Source organism: Porites lutea, chromosome 1, assembly GCF_958299795.1.
Source record: "Porites lutea chromosome 1, jaPorLute2.1, whole genome shotgun sequence".
NCBI lineage: Eukaryota > Metazoa > Cnidaria > Anthozoa > Scleractinia > Poritidae > Porites > Porites lutea.
In genome coordinates, this window is record NC_133201.1 from 57090013 (window position 1) to 57105443 (window position 15431).

The window sequence follows — 15431 nt, forward strand, 5'->3', positions numbered from 1 at the left end:
ACATTTCACTTAGGATAACCTTGTGTTAGGAAAATATACATATTTAAACAAATTTAATTACATTCTTAGGCTATGGCTAACAATAAAAGATTTTTTAAGACGATCAGTCTTAAGATGTCCAAGAAGGTAATAAGAATCTTGTACATACGCCATATCACTGCACAGTTCTAATTGACTCCTGGCTGGGAGTTCTGTTCAGTACGATTGCGTTTGAAATGATCTCATGATAATTTTTCATCCACTTAGTCGTAGTCAAATAAGTCCACAAGTACTTGACTGGATGAAGTTTGTCCTCCATAGCTGCTGGCCAGTTTTAAGTGGGAACCGTTAGTCAACCTAATCATGTGAGTCAAAACAGCGTCATGGATATGATGGTATTTGATGTAATGATCCAACATGGAAGGCCAATAGCACCTGTAATTTACACAATTATAATAGTAAGCAATATAGAATCTATTGCAATTAAGGGATGTTTCAGCAATCAAACCACCTTTATAGAAGCGGTCGACGACTCAGGCCACACAGCATTACCCGGTATTCTCCATACCATGTACAGTCACACCCTAATGGGGGATACCCTATGAAAAGCATGGGAGGCTCTTCCTACCTTATTAGTACTATTTGGGTTGCTGATAGCATAGCAATATTACACATGACTGCTGTCAGAGTTGTCCCAGTGTGATTTAGAGGGAATCTATGATATTCTGACTATTCTTCTATACGAAAATAACTGGGAACTATTTATTAGTCTTCCTCCAGTGAGTGGGCATCTCCCATGTACATGGACAGTTTAATATGGTCCAAGCCACATACAGACACGGCTTTTTACGTGCAAACCCTGTATTTTTAGCCTTCATAACAGGTGTTACCGGTATTTTTTCACATCTTTCAGTCAAGCAAAGACATAAGTGCAAAGCGAGCAAGGAGCACCAGACAAGCGTGACAGGGGAGGGGGAGTCCGACACTCCTCGCTCGCTTAGCGCTTGCCTTCGCTCGCCTCAAAACGCAAAAAAAAAAACAAACAATGCCTGTTTTGCAGGCTAGGTATTTTAACCTCCTCAGGCACACACTTCTGGCCCCATAGGTATCAGCTTACAGAAGGTTAAACTGCATTCTGTGAAGGAGTGGGGGGTGGGGGGGGGGGGGGACGGCACTACAATCAGTCAGCAGTACAGCGTTTGACTGCAGAGTGGAACGTCAGGGGCCAGATGACCGGGGCCGCACAAATACTTAGGCTCTCAAAATACTTGATTATTATAGGTACTGCTACTGGCTAGACCTTTGTGGGGCTCAGATGGCTACATCAAGTGGCACTTCTGTTTCCATCATGAGACGTGAAAAAGTGACTTCAATTAGTAATGTTGTGCCAAATACATAGAGACTCTGACAAAGTGCATTTTATTTTTTTCAATCACTGCAACCACAAGCCACAAAAACAACTTTAAAACTTTTGATTATCTTGATCCTGTGTTCTCCAAAAGGAAATTTTTTCTTTAATTTTAATTTGTCTAGGATTAATTATTAAACATTATAATTAAATTATTACCAGACACTCCTGTAGGAAATGCTAAAATGGAATTCAGTGGATAGAACCACTCAACAGGTAAGACAGTGACTGGATCCTTTCTGTACATAAACAGAAATGCTAGATGACACATACCCTAAAAATATCAGATGGAAAAGATAGATAATTTTACAAAATTGGCAAGAAAAATATAATTACGTGTTCTGATTTAAGTATTTCACAGATTTTTTTTCTTCAGAAAAGTTATTTAATAATAATTATTTACCAGAAGTCCAATGCAAATTGCTTTTAATATTCTCTGTCTCCAGGATAACTTTACAGTTCTTTCTTTTGCTATGAATGTAAAATAAAATTAAAATTAAGTGGATGTCTGTCAGCCAGTGCATTTTGAACAAACAGTTGCACTTTACACAAAGATGTTTGTTTACACAAAGCTTCCTTTTATTTCGGATTTTAAATCAGATAAAAAGTCATGGATTGCTGTTCTAGTTCATTATTGATGAGTCTTGCAGGAATCGAGTATCGAGAATTGAGATGCAACAACTGAGAATTGAGTCTGAATTTTTGACTCAATTCAATCAATTCTCACGAGAATTGAGAATCCAGTGGTAACTTTCAAACATTACCATAGCTCCTACTGTCCATAGGTCTAGGAACAAGACTGAAACTGTCATTTCTCAAACATTTTAACCTCTCCCTGATAATGGCGACCTAGCTAAAGGGCACAAAGATACAATACCACCATAGAGAGGTGACTATTGAAGGGAATGTATCCACAGGAACAAAAAGAATTAGCCATTGTACAAAAAGACATGCCAAGCAGTAGAGAAGCCTATCACACCAGGTTCCATGATATTAACGTGCAGAGATCGTACAAAAAATGCACCGGTTCAGATCACATGCATGCTACTGTTGGTTGCGGCGAATCCAGACTTTGAGATGGGGGGCGGGAGCCAGTTATCCAGACCCTCAGATAAGAGGGCAGTCTCCAAAAATGTTTTTTTCGGCCTTTCAGTCCTCAGTTTGGTCTGAAAATAAGGTGGGGGGAGGGGGCCAGGGCCCTTCCCCTGGATCCGCCACTGATAGGGTGCCAGACAAGACCTGTTTTGCTGGCCAAACATTTGAAGTTTGACAGCCGTTAAAGCAAACTGTCGCTCCAAAGGTTACATTGTTTACATCTTTTTCATCAGCGCATTCTGCTCATCTTTTATTTTTCTTAATTTTCACTAATAATTATTTCTTGCTCAGAAACAGCAGACTTGCTTTTAAGAATTATTCTTTGGAGTTTTCCAACTCCAGAAATTCTTCTTCAAACATCTTGCGTTGATTGAAGACAACAAACACAGGGTACAAACAAAGCGACCTTTACAGTCTGCCATTCAGGCAAGCTGTAGCTAGCATGTACTAGCCCACTAGCCCCAAAACCCTTTTTGATTAACAGGATTGATTATAATCCTTATGAAATTGAATTTCCCCCAAAAATGGCACCTGCCCGTCAGGCAAGTTAACAACAAAGATGACTAGCCTGATAGCAAAATCCACTAGCCCCAGGCTATCGGACACACCTTTCTTTGCAAGCTGCAAAGAGCTGCCTTCTTTGCACATGAACACTAGTCTAACACCACCCCAAACTTCAACAGTTTGGCGGCAAAGTTTTCACTCAATAATAGAACATGTTTTTTCATCAGGTGTACCACTTATATCCAGCCAACAGTATTTTCCCTTGACCTTGTTTTGACAATGTCCCCACTATCTGAGAGCTTGGCACAGGCTACTAGTAAAGGTTTAATAGTCCATTTTTCAGTTGCCCCAAGCTCCTATTTTAAAATGAGGCGAGGTGCGAAGCTGTTGATTGGAAAATGATTTTTGATTCTCACATGTAAATAAAACTTATTTTCACAAGAAAGGTTTTGCAATGTTCCAGTTAATTGTTTCAAGTGGAGGTCATGTAGACCATCTGAGGGGTCACCAAGACCATGTGCTAATTTTTTTTCGTCATATTTAACTTTAATAACACTTGTATATGTCTTTCGTTGGGTCAGGAAGCCATCTTTGTTGGGTCATTGATGCGAGACCCGTCTCTAATCTGGAACACTGTTTTGCTCTAAGCCTCATTTTGAAAGTGATAGTGTTCGGAACTTGGAAATGACCTATTAATGTGCCATGTTCACCAGTTTTAGACAACAGTCCACCAGTCAGCCCACAGCTGGCCAGTCTACAATCAGGGCTTCTTCTGATACTATCCAATTCACATCCAGTGGCACAATCCATAAGAAATCTCACAATCAAAATATTGGAAACATACTGCAGAGCATATGAAACATTCATTATTTTGCTGTTTTTGTGGTTGCTCAAGCTCCATGAATGTTTGAACTTTAAGATATCACTGTACCTAATTGTGAATGTTCTCTGTTTAACTGGTTTACTTTTCTGTCTATTCGCATATACTTTGCAAACTCATCCTAAAAATAAAGGGGATAAAGGAAAAAACAACAATAATAACCATAAATAATAATAATAATAATAATAAAAATAGTCATGACTCATCATTGTCATCATCATCATCATCATCCACATCCTCTACATATTACACACTTTTCACCAAGATCATGCAGCTTCTTAATTAAAGCAGTGCTGATCTCACTAGTACATAGGCCAATTAGGCTCCAACTATATAAATGCTTTTTAAATGCTCTTAAAAGAGGTAACAAAAAGAACCTTCTGAACAATATATTTGTAACTATTGTAGCATTGTTGTAGGCAATACATAAACATAACTCAGGAAGGCTCCCGGAATTATATGGCTCCAAATTCCTGTAAGTAAGTAAGTAAGTAAGTAAGTAAAGACTTTATTTTATGAGGGTTAGCATGAAATAGCTGGGGCTAATAAACTTGTGGCCCTCTAAATAATAAATAAATAAATAATAAAAATAACAAATGAGTATACTAAGCTATAAAAAATACAAGGTAAAAACCAAAGAATACAGATGCCATAGAATCTACTAAATTATTTAAAAGATAAAATATAGCATTATAATCATCTCACAATTCATCAAGTAACTTAAATAGAAAAATGATCAAGATTCTGCTGTTGTTTAAAAAATTCATTCCACAATGCTTTTTTTTAAAGAGTCAACTGAGTCCCTTTGCCTTACAGGCAAAGATAAGCTGTTCCATGCTTTGCAAGTTGTTACGGTAAAAGTTCTGCCTCCTTCTGTTTTGCGATTATACCTCGGGGAGGTTAGGTTAAAATTACAGTACCTGGTTTGTCTACTATGGATGTTACTGTTTAATGTAAGTAGATCGTTGAGATAAACAGGGACGTCACCTTGTAATCGCTTGTAAGCAATGATACATTTAGATATCAAAGCGTCTTTATAAAAAGGCAACCATTTCAGCCGATTAAACAAGGGAACTGATGGTGCTTGAGGGGGGGCATTCAGGATTACTCTAGCTGCTCGTTTTTGGAGCTTTAGGACCCGCCCAAGGCTTTCCTTATCACAATTAGTCCAGAGGACACTTGCATAATTAATCACTGGCCTGATCAAAGCATTGTCTTGAAATTAGACAAATCAGCTGGTATGTTTAGAAAGAAAGAAATTTTCAACAACCTTACAAAACAAACAAACAAGCAAAAAAAGACAAAAAGAAATAAAGAAATAAACACAGGTAAATTTCACTGCAGTTATAAATTAGAACAAATTTTGTGTTCGGAACTTACAACTTTTAAATCTGTTGGTACCGGTACCAAAAAAGAAAAAATTCCTAAAGTGCAGCATTTTTCCAATAAAAGTCCAGCAAAAGTAGAAAAAATGTGGAAGAGAAGAGTGAGGGTAAAGGAAGGGAAAGGAAAGAGAAAAAACAAAAGTGAAATTGAAGTCCCAAAGCTACGTGTTTTGTGTAAATCCCTTACATAATACAATTTTTTCCTAAAATGAAAGCACACAGTTTTTAAATTAATAAAATGTTGTAAACATTTAGGTTTTGCCACTTTTTGCCTAGATGGTTCAACCATTACCTATGTAGCATCAAGTTGTGTTAATTTTTGGACAAGCAATATTATTACTCTATTTACTGTAGAGGGAAAATTAATAGGTTAACATCATAGTCAATATTTTAGTTACCTGAACACTGATTTTAAGCTGATCACTTTTCAGTTGAATGATTGTTTCTTTCAGTTCATTTTCTCTCTTGGCTACACCTGTAGAAATGGCTGCCAGCTTTGCACGAAAAAAAAAAAAACAACAAAAAAAAAACAAAAGAAACAAAAGAAAAGAAAAAGAAAACCATGAGGATGATTCTTGACTCAAGTGAAAATTTACAAAAACAAACTCAAACTCAATTCATAAGAATGGGTGACTATAAACTTAGCGTATTAGTTGGTTCGAGGAATTCGTAGGGTTAAAATGGCATAACCAATTTAGTTTAAAAGACAAAATGACATTGTTTTAAACAACAAATTAATGTGGAAAGTGTAGATCTAGCTCTGTAGATCCTGCACCACTCACCTGAAAATTGGCGTTGCTGCCAAATAAATTAATAAACAAACAAATAAATTTCAATAAATAGAAAAATAAATATTAAATACAAAGGTAGCACATCTACTTAGTGGTTCTTCGTCTACCTGATTCTTACCTGATTTCGAACGGAATAGGAATTTGGAAATGTTGGTTGTAAGGGAGAGGAAAAAATCAGAGTACCCGGAGAAAAACGTATCGGGGTAAAAAATAATTTATGACGTCGACGCCAAGATTTAAACCCACATGACCAACTACAGTGATTCAATTTTTTAAAGGCCTATCAGGCTTGAAGACCAGCTGATAGAAGAACTCGCAATCTTCCTTTAAGTTTGACAGAAAATGAACGAAAACTTCAAAGTAAAAGCTTCTCCGTACAAAACCTAAGCATAAGAGCAAAGATCTTACCCAATCAGCTACTAATCTGGATAACTTGTACAGAATCTTCATCACCAAAAAATACGCAAACACAAAAACCACCATCGAGGCCGCCATTTTGTTTTTAGTTCGAGTCCAAGTTTCCCCGCGCTCTCTATAGGTCCCAGGTTCTTGATCAATTGCCCGGTGATGGTAGTGAAAGCAAAGAAGTTTTTTTTTTCTTTCTTTCTCTCTTTTTTAAGACAGAGGTTGACCTTTTTGAAAAGCTTTTGGAGAAGAATAAAGGAATTGCTTAAACAAATCATGCATTAATTCACTATAATAAAATGGATATGCCATTTACGTCAATAAGTTGCTAGATTATTTTGACGCATCGACGGAATATTTGTATCACCATGGAACAAGCTTAAAAGATTACCTGAAATTAATTTCATGCAGAATAGCCCCTTTAAACTTTCCCAGGTTACTTTTACTGTATTTTGCTTATCTATGAGGCGAAAGTAGTCAAACTTCAGCTTTTTTGGACAGCAAGCGGAAGGCTGGCATTGGAAAAAAGGTCGGTATTTTACCTAATTGTTTATTCAGCAATATGTTGACGATTGGAACTGGACAGAAATACTAAACTTTTCTAGATCAAGTAAGCGTCCAAAAAGAATGTGAATGCTTTTATGCACGGGGATTACTTTCGTGAAGGCATTGGTGGCATTTTATTGTGAATGACAGTCTCCACTTTTACTTTAATACAACCATCTCGGAAGAAAGTTTCTTGGTGCTATGGTGTGTATTTGCGTCAAGGAATGACAGAACTTATTTATTTTCGACACTGTACTGTTTAAGCAATTCTTAGAAAAGTTATCATCATCACTGAGTTCTCACAATTGGATGGAAGGATGAAAAAATCAGTCGCGAGTGAGAATTTATGATAAATTGATTCAGACAGTAATTTTAAAAGTTATTTAAAAAATTGTGCATTCTGTTTGTTTTAAAAAGCAATTGAAATGATCCTTTTTATAGTTTACATTCTTTTGTAACTCCGCATCAAACGCTCCTGAAAGCAAAAAGTTTTAAACACTTACAGGAGGCTATTACCCTAGGCTTCAGACACACAGGTTTTTTACTTGCAAATTTGCGATGTCATTTTTGTTCATGATTTATTCACTTTTAAAATTTGACGCTTTGAAGTTGCTATAAATTCAATAGGCCATTTTACAGTTATGGATGGAAGCGAGGCTGAGGGTGACCTTGTTTTGATACAAACCTTCTTTGCTTTGTTATGGAAATTGTTCTTGAAAAATACTAGTTAGCATAAGAATAACTTGATTTACATAATAAAGCAGGAAGGTTTGTATCAAAACAAGGTCACCGTCGGCCTCGCTTCCATACACAACTGTAAAATGGCCTATTGGTCACGTGTACACGGCATGTCTGAGTACACGGGCAGGCAAACCCACTTGATTTTGTAACCCTGCCCGTTATGGGACCCGGGGGAGGCTCTCAACAAAGTCTTATATGGATGGGCTCCCCACCCGAAATCCAACTCCTCACCCTTGTATATACCATTTTCGAAACAAAAGGAACCCCTTTCTTATATCCTCCATTGACAATGCAAAATGGAATAAAATATCACGGCGACATATACCCGAGAAACACTACATCTCTTGTTGCGTAATTGGCCTTTCTTTTTATATAGCAAAGAACGCTAGATCAGAGAGCCTTGCAGTCATTTCTACAGCCATGCATAAGATACGAGTCTGTTAAGTACAGTCAAACCGTGTTAATACGGACACTGAAAGGACCATAGAAAGTGTCCGTACTAAGTGGGTCATTTAATCAAAGTCAAAAAACACCTTTTATTAGAACAAAATAACGAAACAATAAAAGACGACATTAGCATCGTCAAACAGCCTGACATCTCTAATCTTCTCAAAGCTGTCATTCCGAGGAAAAATCTACGGAAACACTCTAAATTCACTCACTATACTACCATGAAAACAAAAGTTAAACCCTTCTCTGCATAACTCGTTTGATGCCAAAATAGTCTGAAATTGACGTCTACAAATGATCCTCTCCGGTGCTATGTAGCACTGGAACATCGTCACGATGTCACCTAAAGGCTTTTTTTACCTTCAGAAAGGAAAGGCATTACAGAACACAGTTGACAATGAAGTGTTGGTAGGGCAAAAAAAAAGTGTCCGTTGTCCGCATTAACCGGTGCCCGTATTAAGCGGGTTGAATTTAAAGAAAGTGTACGGGCTTTCTCCCGGGACAAATAAAACTGTCCGTATTCTAATAACAAGGTGACCGTATTAAGCGGGAGGCCGTAAAGCCGGATTCAACTGTACTTAAAAGAAAATTGAAAGCCCTTTTTAGATACCGAAAGGACAGATTTCCCTACCTTTTTAATCACCTTTCTCATACTTGAATCCTGAAAAAGGTGCCCCTTTCGAGCCCGCTCGTATAGGCAATTATGCGGAGTCCCCCCTCTGCCCCGGGGCGCATTCACACGAGAATGTTGTTCCGTCTGTTTACGAAGCTTATCCACTCTGGAAACATCTTACCATCGATGATCGGTAATAATGTGTGAATGAGAATTCAGGGGTAAAGGTGTGGGAGTATCATAACCAAAAATGTCCCACTCCGTTCCAGACTAGCTATGAACAAATGCTCCAATTCTTTATCTTGAAATCACCGATCAGCTTCTGGTAACTGATAATGGTTTCCTGGAAAAGCCGCATCAAGGATCAGGGACGCAGGGAAATAAATAAATTACCCCCACGTGACTCAGAGCATTGGGCATACGTGCCAGTTTTCGCCTACTGACTAGCTATTGAACAGCTATTGAGCATACGTGACTCGTATGCTCAAGCAAAAATAAATCTGCGATGATTTCGATGACGAATTCCCCTTGTAGCAAGCATGTCAATCACGTCTGTTTTTCTGCGAATCACAAGAATTTATCCGGTGATTGATGCACAAGATAACATTCGCCAGAATATATCAAGGGAACACTATAAGTAAGTGTGCCAGGCTATTCTACACCAAACGTCTCTGATTTCCAAGCCCTATTGTAGGACAGACGTTTCGCCTCGCTCAACGCCGCTGGGGATCAACGTTTCGCGAAACGTCCCCCAGCGACGATGAGCGATAAGAAACGCCTGGTTTCGCAGGCTAACAAATTCCAGAACTGACTGAAGTTATTTACCGCTCTTGGCTAATAGGATGCGCTAAGTCTTTTCCCTAAGGGGGGCCTCCCGAAAATGATCTTCTGTTCAATGGTTGCAAAACAATGGTTTATTGGCCTCCAATAAATTCAAAGCTGACGTTTTGAGCCCAATCTTTTCATTTTTCACACGCAAGCTCATATCTCTTGTCAGGGTCATGGTGAAAATAACCAGAACTTGATATGTCACATACTCGACTTCTGTCCAGACACAAGACAGATGAAAATCTCCGGTCACAAGAAAGACGACTGGGACCGCGTGAGAATTTCTTCCTCAAATTCCTTATCAATTACAATCTGTTAGTATTTTACACCAAGGTTGCTAAAACCGATGCATTAATTATGCAAATAATCGGTAACACAGTCTCTATCTGAACTAACTTTCCAGCTTTTAATTTATACGACCAGTGACTGGTTAAAGTCGTGTTGACTATATTTCTTCGCTGTCTAATGCCCATTCTCACAAACAGATCTATCACAGACGTTCACGTTCTTAGGATTTGGTCACGCGTTTCTCCCCAGGCGCATCCGGTTTCTCGAAAGGTCCGAACTTTAATTTTCAGGCCAAAAGACAAATTTTAAAATCCAAACCAGTTGAATAGTAGCACAGTTCCTAGCCCACAAACCCGTCAATTTTGTTTCGTTGACTGATAGTTTCATTGTATTATTTTGAAATTATTGAAACGTTGATCTTGAATTCAAACACAACAAACATAAAACAGCTTTCCGGGACGAAAGTTACTGGAACTTTGGAGAAACAGCCCCAGGAAGGTACGTTCATGGGGAGAATTGCGCAACAAGCATCTCTGCGTGAGTCAGGCTAAACATTTTAAATGACTGTGCATGTGGTAGTTGTTTCATTATTTGACACGAGTTCTGTATGCAGAGAGGTAAATTTTCAGAAATTGCCTTTCAGCACTGACACAGTTCTTATTTTACAGGCCTAGACGGTAATGAATAGTCAAGTACTTCTCGTTGTAGCAGTTCTCTTCGCCTCTGTCTCCATCACAAATGGTGAACACATCAAAGCAATCAGGAGTCAAAGACAATTCGGTAAGTCATCTCTAATTATTTTATTAATGCTAAGTTCAATTTAGTAAGAGAAGTTTGAGAACGTTCTAAAACGACACTTACTGCAATGGTGGCCACTTTGGCGGCAAGAAGAAGAAACAATCGTCAGTCAACTTAGTTAATTCATCTCGGGTATTTTCACCCCACCTATCACATGATGCATCCTCTCGAATCCTCGATCACAAGCGACATGTATTAAGACAACACATTCCTTCAATAATGTTCACTATTAAAATTATTCATTGAAATTGTTCATTAAAATGACAGACCCAATAATACAGAACAATTCTGAACGATTGGACGATAAAGACGTCGTGTATTCCGTTTCCCAAAGATTCATTGGTAACATAGTGATCGTGCTTTTCATAAATAAGGTGGTAAAGTGGGGTCTAGATCACATTTCACGGAAAGTAAATCGGTCCTTTCACTATTCACGAAAAATGAAATAAGCATCAGTCTCATTTGGCAAGACCACGCAAGTTTGTTTTCCTTCTTGGCGATCTCGGACACCACTTGATGCGCTTCGGCCATTACGGTTAAAAATAGACATCGGCGTTGCTAAAACGAGGGTGAGGGTAAGGGTGGGGGTGAGGGTAAGTAAGGGTAAGGGTGGGGGTGAGTTTAAGGACAGGGTGAAAGCGGTATGGAAACATGTCATGTCATGTCATGACCTCTCAGTGTGAAACATGCGGCTAAAATCACATTTGCTCAGTGTAAATGTAGAACCTTCCAGAGTATAATCTACCCGGCAGATAAAAACAACTTTATTGGAATAAGCAGCATTTTGGCATGAGGTAAAAGTCGTGTAGACCTACCACCCCCTTTTATTGCTATGATATTGTTCGTAATATCAATTCATATCCCAAAGATATCCCGACAATCTTTCCGATATGTTACATTTGGAGACGAGCAAACTGTACACCTAACACTTTTCCTTAAAAAAGGCAAATGTCTTTTTAATTCTGAATGTGGATGACTTTTCAAATGTAAACTAAACGAGAATCAAAGTATTGAGTTTTTATCCGAGCGGACACTTTGAAGCTCGATGTCCAGTGGATAAAAAACATATCAGTGGTCAAAAACATTGCTTTGATGCAGTGGAAAGCTATTGAGAAAGCGATTTTAATTAATAAATAATAAAATTAATTCTACGCGCCATTGGCTGTCTAAACTTGATAGGTAATTGTCACTTTTCCTTTTTTTGCTCGCAGGCTATAACGATTTCAATGAACATTCGATTATTTTACAGATAGTTCTTGCTCCCTGAAATACATCAAGCATGGTTGCTATAAGGATAAAAGTAAACCTTCACTGAGGACTTTGAAAGAATTGATATTTCAAGATCGATACAAAGGAAAAACATTCAGTGGACAAAAGATATCCTGGAAAAACTGGGCTACATATCTCCCGGAGTAAGTTAACACACTCTGCGTGATCAGAGGCTTCCTGATATGATAAGAAGTAGGGGAGTGTACGTCCTGCCGCCTGATATCTTCCCGTGATGACGAGTTACTAATACTCTGTGAGATGAGAGAGATTTTAGTATTAACTTTTTGTGCACGCTCCTTAGCGATCGCATTTCGCTCAAACGCGCATAAATTGAAAACAAAAAACTAGTTGGTGTTAATTCTTCATTGTTTTGGGTTAAAAACTAAAAGTTTGTTTGTTTGTTTGTTTGTTTGTTTTTTTTAAACACGTTTACTTTTACTTTGACCCCATCTTTCTCTTAAAATGACATAATCCAGTAACAATTTTTAATGAAGAGCAGCGATGGATCATTTTTCGCCGTCAGCTCAAGTATGAAGTATGAATGCCTTCGTTTAATTCTCGATTGTTACTCCCATTCTTATTTTTTATATCCTTTATTATATATTCCTCCAGGCTTGTTTGTCGGTGTGCAATGGCCGCATCCAAAAAAGGTTATGTTTACTTTGGAATTCAGTTCTATGGTGAATGTTGGAGTAGTGCAGATGCTGAGTCTCGCTTTCATATGTACGGAGCTACCAATAACTGCGTCAACACAGACTATAATCCCTGTGATGATCAGGCAAGCAACGAGGCGTGTGCAGGGGCCAACCATTCCAACTATGTATATGAGATTGTAAAGGGTATGTTCCTTATAGTGGCTCAAGCCAGTATTTCTGCAGGCACACCCTCCTTTATCTCCACGCTTCGTATACTTTAGGTTCATGCCTTAGAGTGTTGTGCAAAGTTTCGCAAAAAATCTTCTGGAGGAATTTCGAGATAGCTCGTAATTTCAACCTGTAGGCTGTGATTTATCCTTTGACTGAAGTCTTGACATTACGCTAGTCAAATTTGCTACTTCTTGGATGTTGCCGAAAATTCATTCGTATGACTGGAAGGTAGGTGGTTTTGGGCGATTTCAAAAAACATGAAAGTATATGCATCAGGGTAAAACACAGTACTGAGCTCTTTTTGCGAATTTTACGCATAAGAGATCCAAAGATTACCCTGGGTGCCAGAGGCTTTTCATGCGCGGTTTCCGGTTTCGGTGAAGTGTGAGACGTGTCGAGACGTGTCGGCCTACGGCCGACGAAGCTCCTCGTCGCATGCGAGAAAAAAACCGCTGGTACCCAGGGTATTCAAAGATGGAAGGTATGCTTACAAAATTACTGGGTGGAGCCACGTTAAGTATGCGACAGTTATTTCGTGAGGGAGTTGTGCTTAATTAGGAGTAGAACTATGCTAAAATGTTTAAAGTTCAGGCTATTGCCATTTCTGTATGGCTTATTTGATATCTAAACGATATTAATGTTATTATATATATCTATCCAGATTTTTGAAAACGTTACCGCCAAATAGACCTCTTCCGTCAAGCAGTTATTTTCGGCCAAAATAGCCAATATAGAAACTATGAGTGCAACCATTCTTTCTCGTTCTTTTTTTTTTTTCTCCTTTCCTTTCCCTTTAAAGAGGTTTTTGAGTGCAAAAAAACCTGCCTTATGCCCAATTTTCACTCAAATGGCTAAAAATTTCACTAGACTGGTTTTCAAAAATTGACTAGATATTAATTGGTTTCGTTTGCTTTTAATTTGAAGATTTTCCAGATGGAAGCGCTACGGGACCGCCTATAGAACCGCAGGAGTACTAATGGAGTTTAAATGAGAACTTCAAGAGCAATCATCGTTACCATTCATCGATCGGGGTTTTTAATAAAATTAATCAACAACGCATTAGATTCTGTAGCGACGGACTGAAATCATTGTATTAAATTTACAGCTGTTGGACCGTTTTTAAACTACATATTCATTAAATTCCCGAGATTTCGGGAAAACCTGCAAGTCGCTTAAATTGTTGTTGTTGTTGTTTTGTTTTGATATCTTGTAAAGGTCAGGGGCACCAAGCGACCTTTTTCTGTAAAATGAGCTATTGCCTTGGATTTTCTAAAGCCCGAGAAGGCTAAAGATTTCTGGATAACCGTTTCATTTGTCTGCCGGAGAAATTCGTAGCTTATCTTCTAATAAACTTACTTAATTACGGTTTTCGGAGGCTGTATTTTTTCTTATGTTATTTCCAGGATCTTGCGATTATTGTTTAAAAAAGCTCTCCTGAAAAATTCGGGTATAAAGATAAAACTTACGGCAACTCCATTTTCTCAAACTTTCGACTGGACCCATCAAGGTATCTCAAAGATCATTGTTGGATGAGACGAAAAAACACCTAAAACGGTTCCATATAAAATATCCCTAACCACTAAAAAGAAGATAAAAATTTGAACGGATTCAACCAAACAAGAGTGATTTTTTGGCCATTTTTACCCAAAAAAATTCTCAAGAAGGTAAAAATTTTAACCGAGTCACCCTTAAAGTGTGAAAAATGTCAATAAATAACCCTAACGAGAATAAATTTCAAATCAAATATACCTCTATGAAGGTTTTTAGAGTATTTCTTACCCTAACCCTAACCCTCACCCTAACCAGTCTTAGTTAAAAATTAAATATCAACCTTACGCAGTCGTCAGTGACGCACAGGTATGGTAAGAATTCTTTTTCAAGACTATTACTGGGATGGAACTTGATTTATGATTTTCTCTCTTTGTTTTAAAATCAGTTAAGTATAGAATTTTTTGGTTTGAAGTAGTTAGAGGGACGCTTCGCTTTTAGCCTTGGCTGTGGCTTTATATTATAAATGAAATACTTCTGAAAATGGCAACGTCTTTAACGATTACCATGCCGCACGGAAAAATGGCTGAGGAAGGTTTTAAAAGAAGTGGAATAAACTTAAAAACTTCAGCACGACACTTTCAAGTCTGAAAAAAAAATAGCTCTAAGACCATTTGAACTGATTTGATTTGGCTTAGCAGAAAGGCCAAATAAATTTGTGAACTGGCTAAGTTACCTATCTGATTATTTCATCATTATTTCTGTTAGGCAACTTTTAATCGTGGCAGTTGTAAAAACGTATAACTGCCTTGCCGCCAAAAAAACGCTTCTACGAAAAACTGAGTTGAGCCCTCTCCAAATGTTTCCACCTATTGTAAACATGCAATCACCTTCCCAAAACACCAGCTGTCGCAGTTTTATAGCAGTTTTATTTTATATTTATATACAGTTTTATATAAAGTTTTAGCCAATAGGAACCTCGCCTAAAAGACCACCTTTCCCAAAAGAAGGTTACCCTTTTTTGTGTATGGCGGTTGTTTAATGATCTATTGTTTTCAGCCTCTTAAGGCTGGTTTTCATTAGCGACGGAGTTGGAG

General features: G+C 38.0%; 2 protein-coding genes across 2 annotated transcripts; one reads left to right on the top strand and one right to left on the bottom strand.

The window, feature by feature from the left end:
• Nucleotides 1-90: 90 nt before the first annotated feature.
• On the bottom strand, nucleotides 91-6546 carry LOC140923008 (guided entry of tail-anchored proteins factor 1-like). The gene is made up of 6 exons (XM_073373066.1): nucleotides 6451-6546; nucleotides 5650-5745; nucleotides 3918-3987; nucleotides 1791-1858; nucleotides 1547-1661; nucleotides 91-414 (listed from the first exon to the last, which is right to left on the bottom strand). The coding sequence occupies exons 1-6, from the start codon at nucleotides 6535-6537 to the stop codon at nucleotides 350-352; spliced, it is 501 nt and encodes a 166-aa protein (XP_073229167.1). The 5' UTR covers nucleotides 6538-6546; the 3' UTR covers nucleotides 91-349.
• Nucleotides 6547-6800: 254 nt separating this feature from the next.
• LOC140940299 (uncharacterized) lies at nucleotides 6801-14008 on the top strand. Its single transcript, XM_073389229.1, has 5 exons — nucleotides 6801-6976; nucleotides 10582-10693; nucleotides 11961-12123; nucleotides 12593-12819; nucleotides 13771-14008. Exons 2-5 carry the CDS (start codon nucleotides 10594-10596, stop codon nucleotides 13821-13823), a joined length of 543 nt encoding a protein of 180 aa, XP_073245330.1. The 5' UTR covers nucleotides 6801-6976; nucleotides 10582-10593; the 3' UTR covers nucleotides 13824-14008.
• The last annotated feature ends 1423 nt before the right edge of the window (nucleotides 14009-15431 follow it).

Excerpts from the sequence above, each read along its gene's own strand:
- LOC140923008 (XM_073373066.1), bottom strand. The coding sequence starts at position 6,537 with ATGGCGGCCTCGATGGTGGTTTTTGTGTTTGCGTATTTTTTGGTGATG. Across the intron at positions 1,859-3,917 it reads CAGAGAACATTCACAATTAG|CAAAAGAAAGAACTGTAAAG; the intron begins GTACAGTGATAT and ends TTACATTCATAG. Across the intron at positions 1,662-1,790 it reads CAATTTGCATTGGACTTCTG|GGTATGTGTCATCTAGCATT; the intron begins GTAAATAATTAT and ends TGATATTTTTAG.
- LOC140940299 (XM_073389229.1), top strand. The coding sequence starts at position 10,594 with ATGAATAGTCAAGTACTTCTCGTTGTAGCAGTTCTCTTCGCCTCTGTC. Across the intron at positions 10,694-11,960 it reads CAGGAGTCAAAGACAATTCG|ATAGTTCTTGCTCCCTGAAA; the intron begins GTAAGTCATCTC and ends ATTATTTTACAG. Across the intron at positions 12,820-13,770 it reads TGTATATGAGATTGTAAAGG|ATTTTCCAGATGGAAGCGCT; the intron begins GTATGTTCCTTA and ends TTTAATTTGAAG.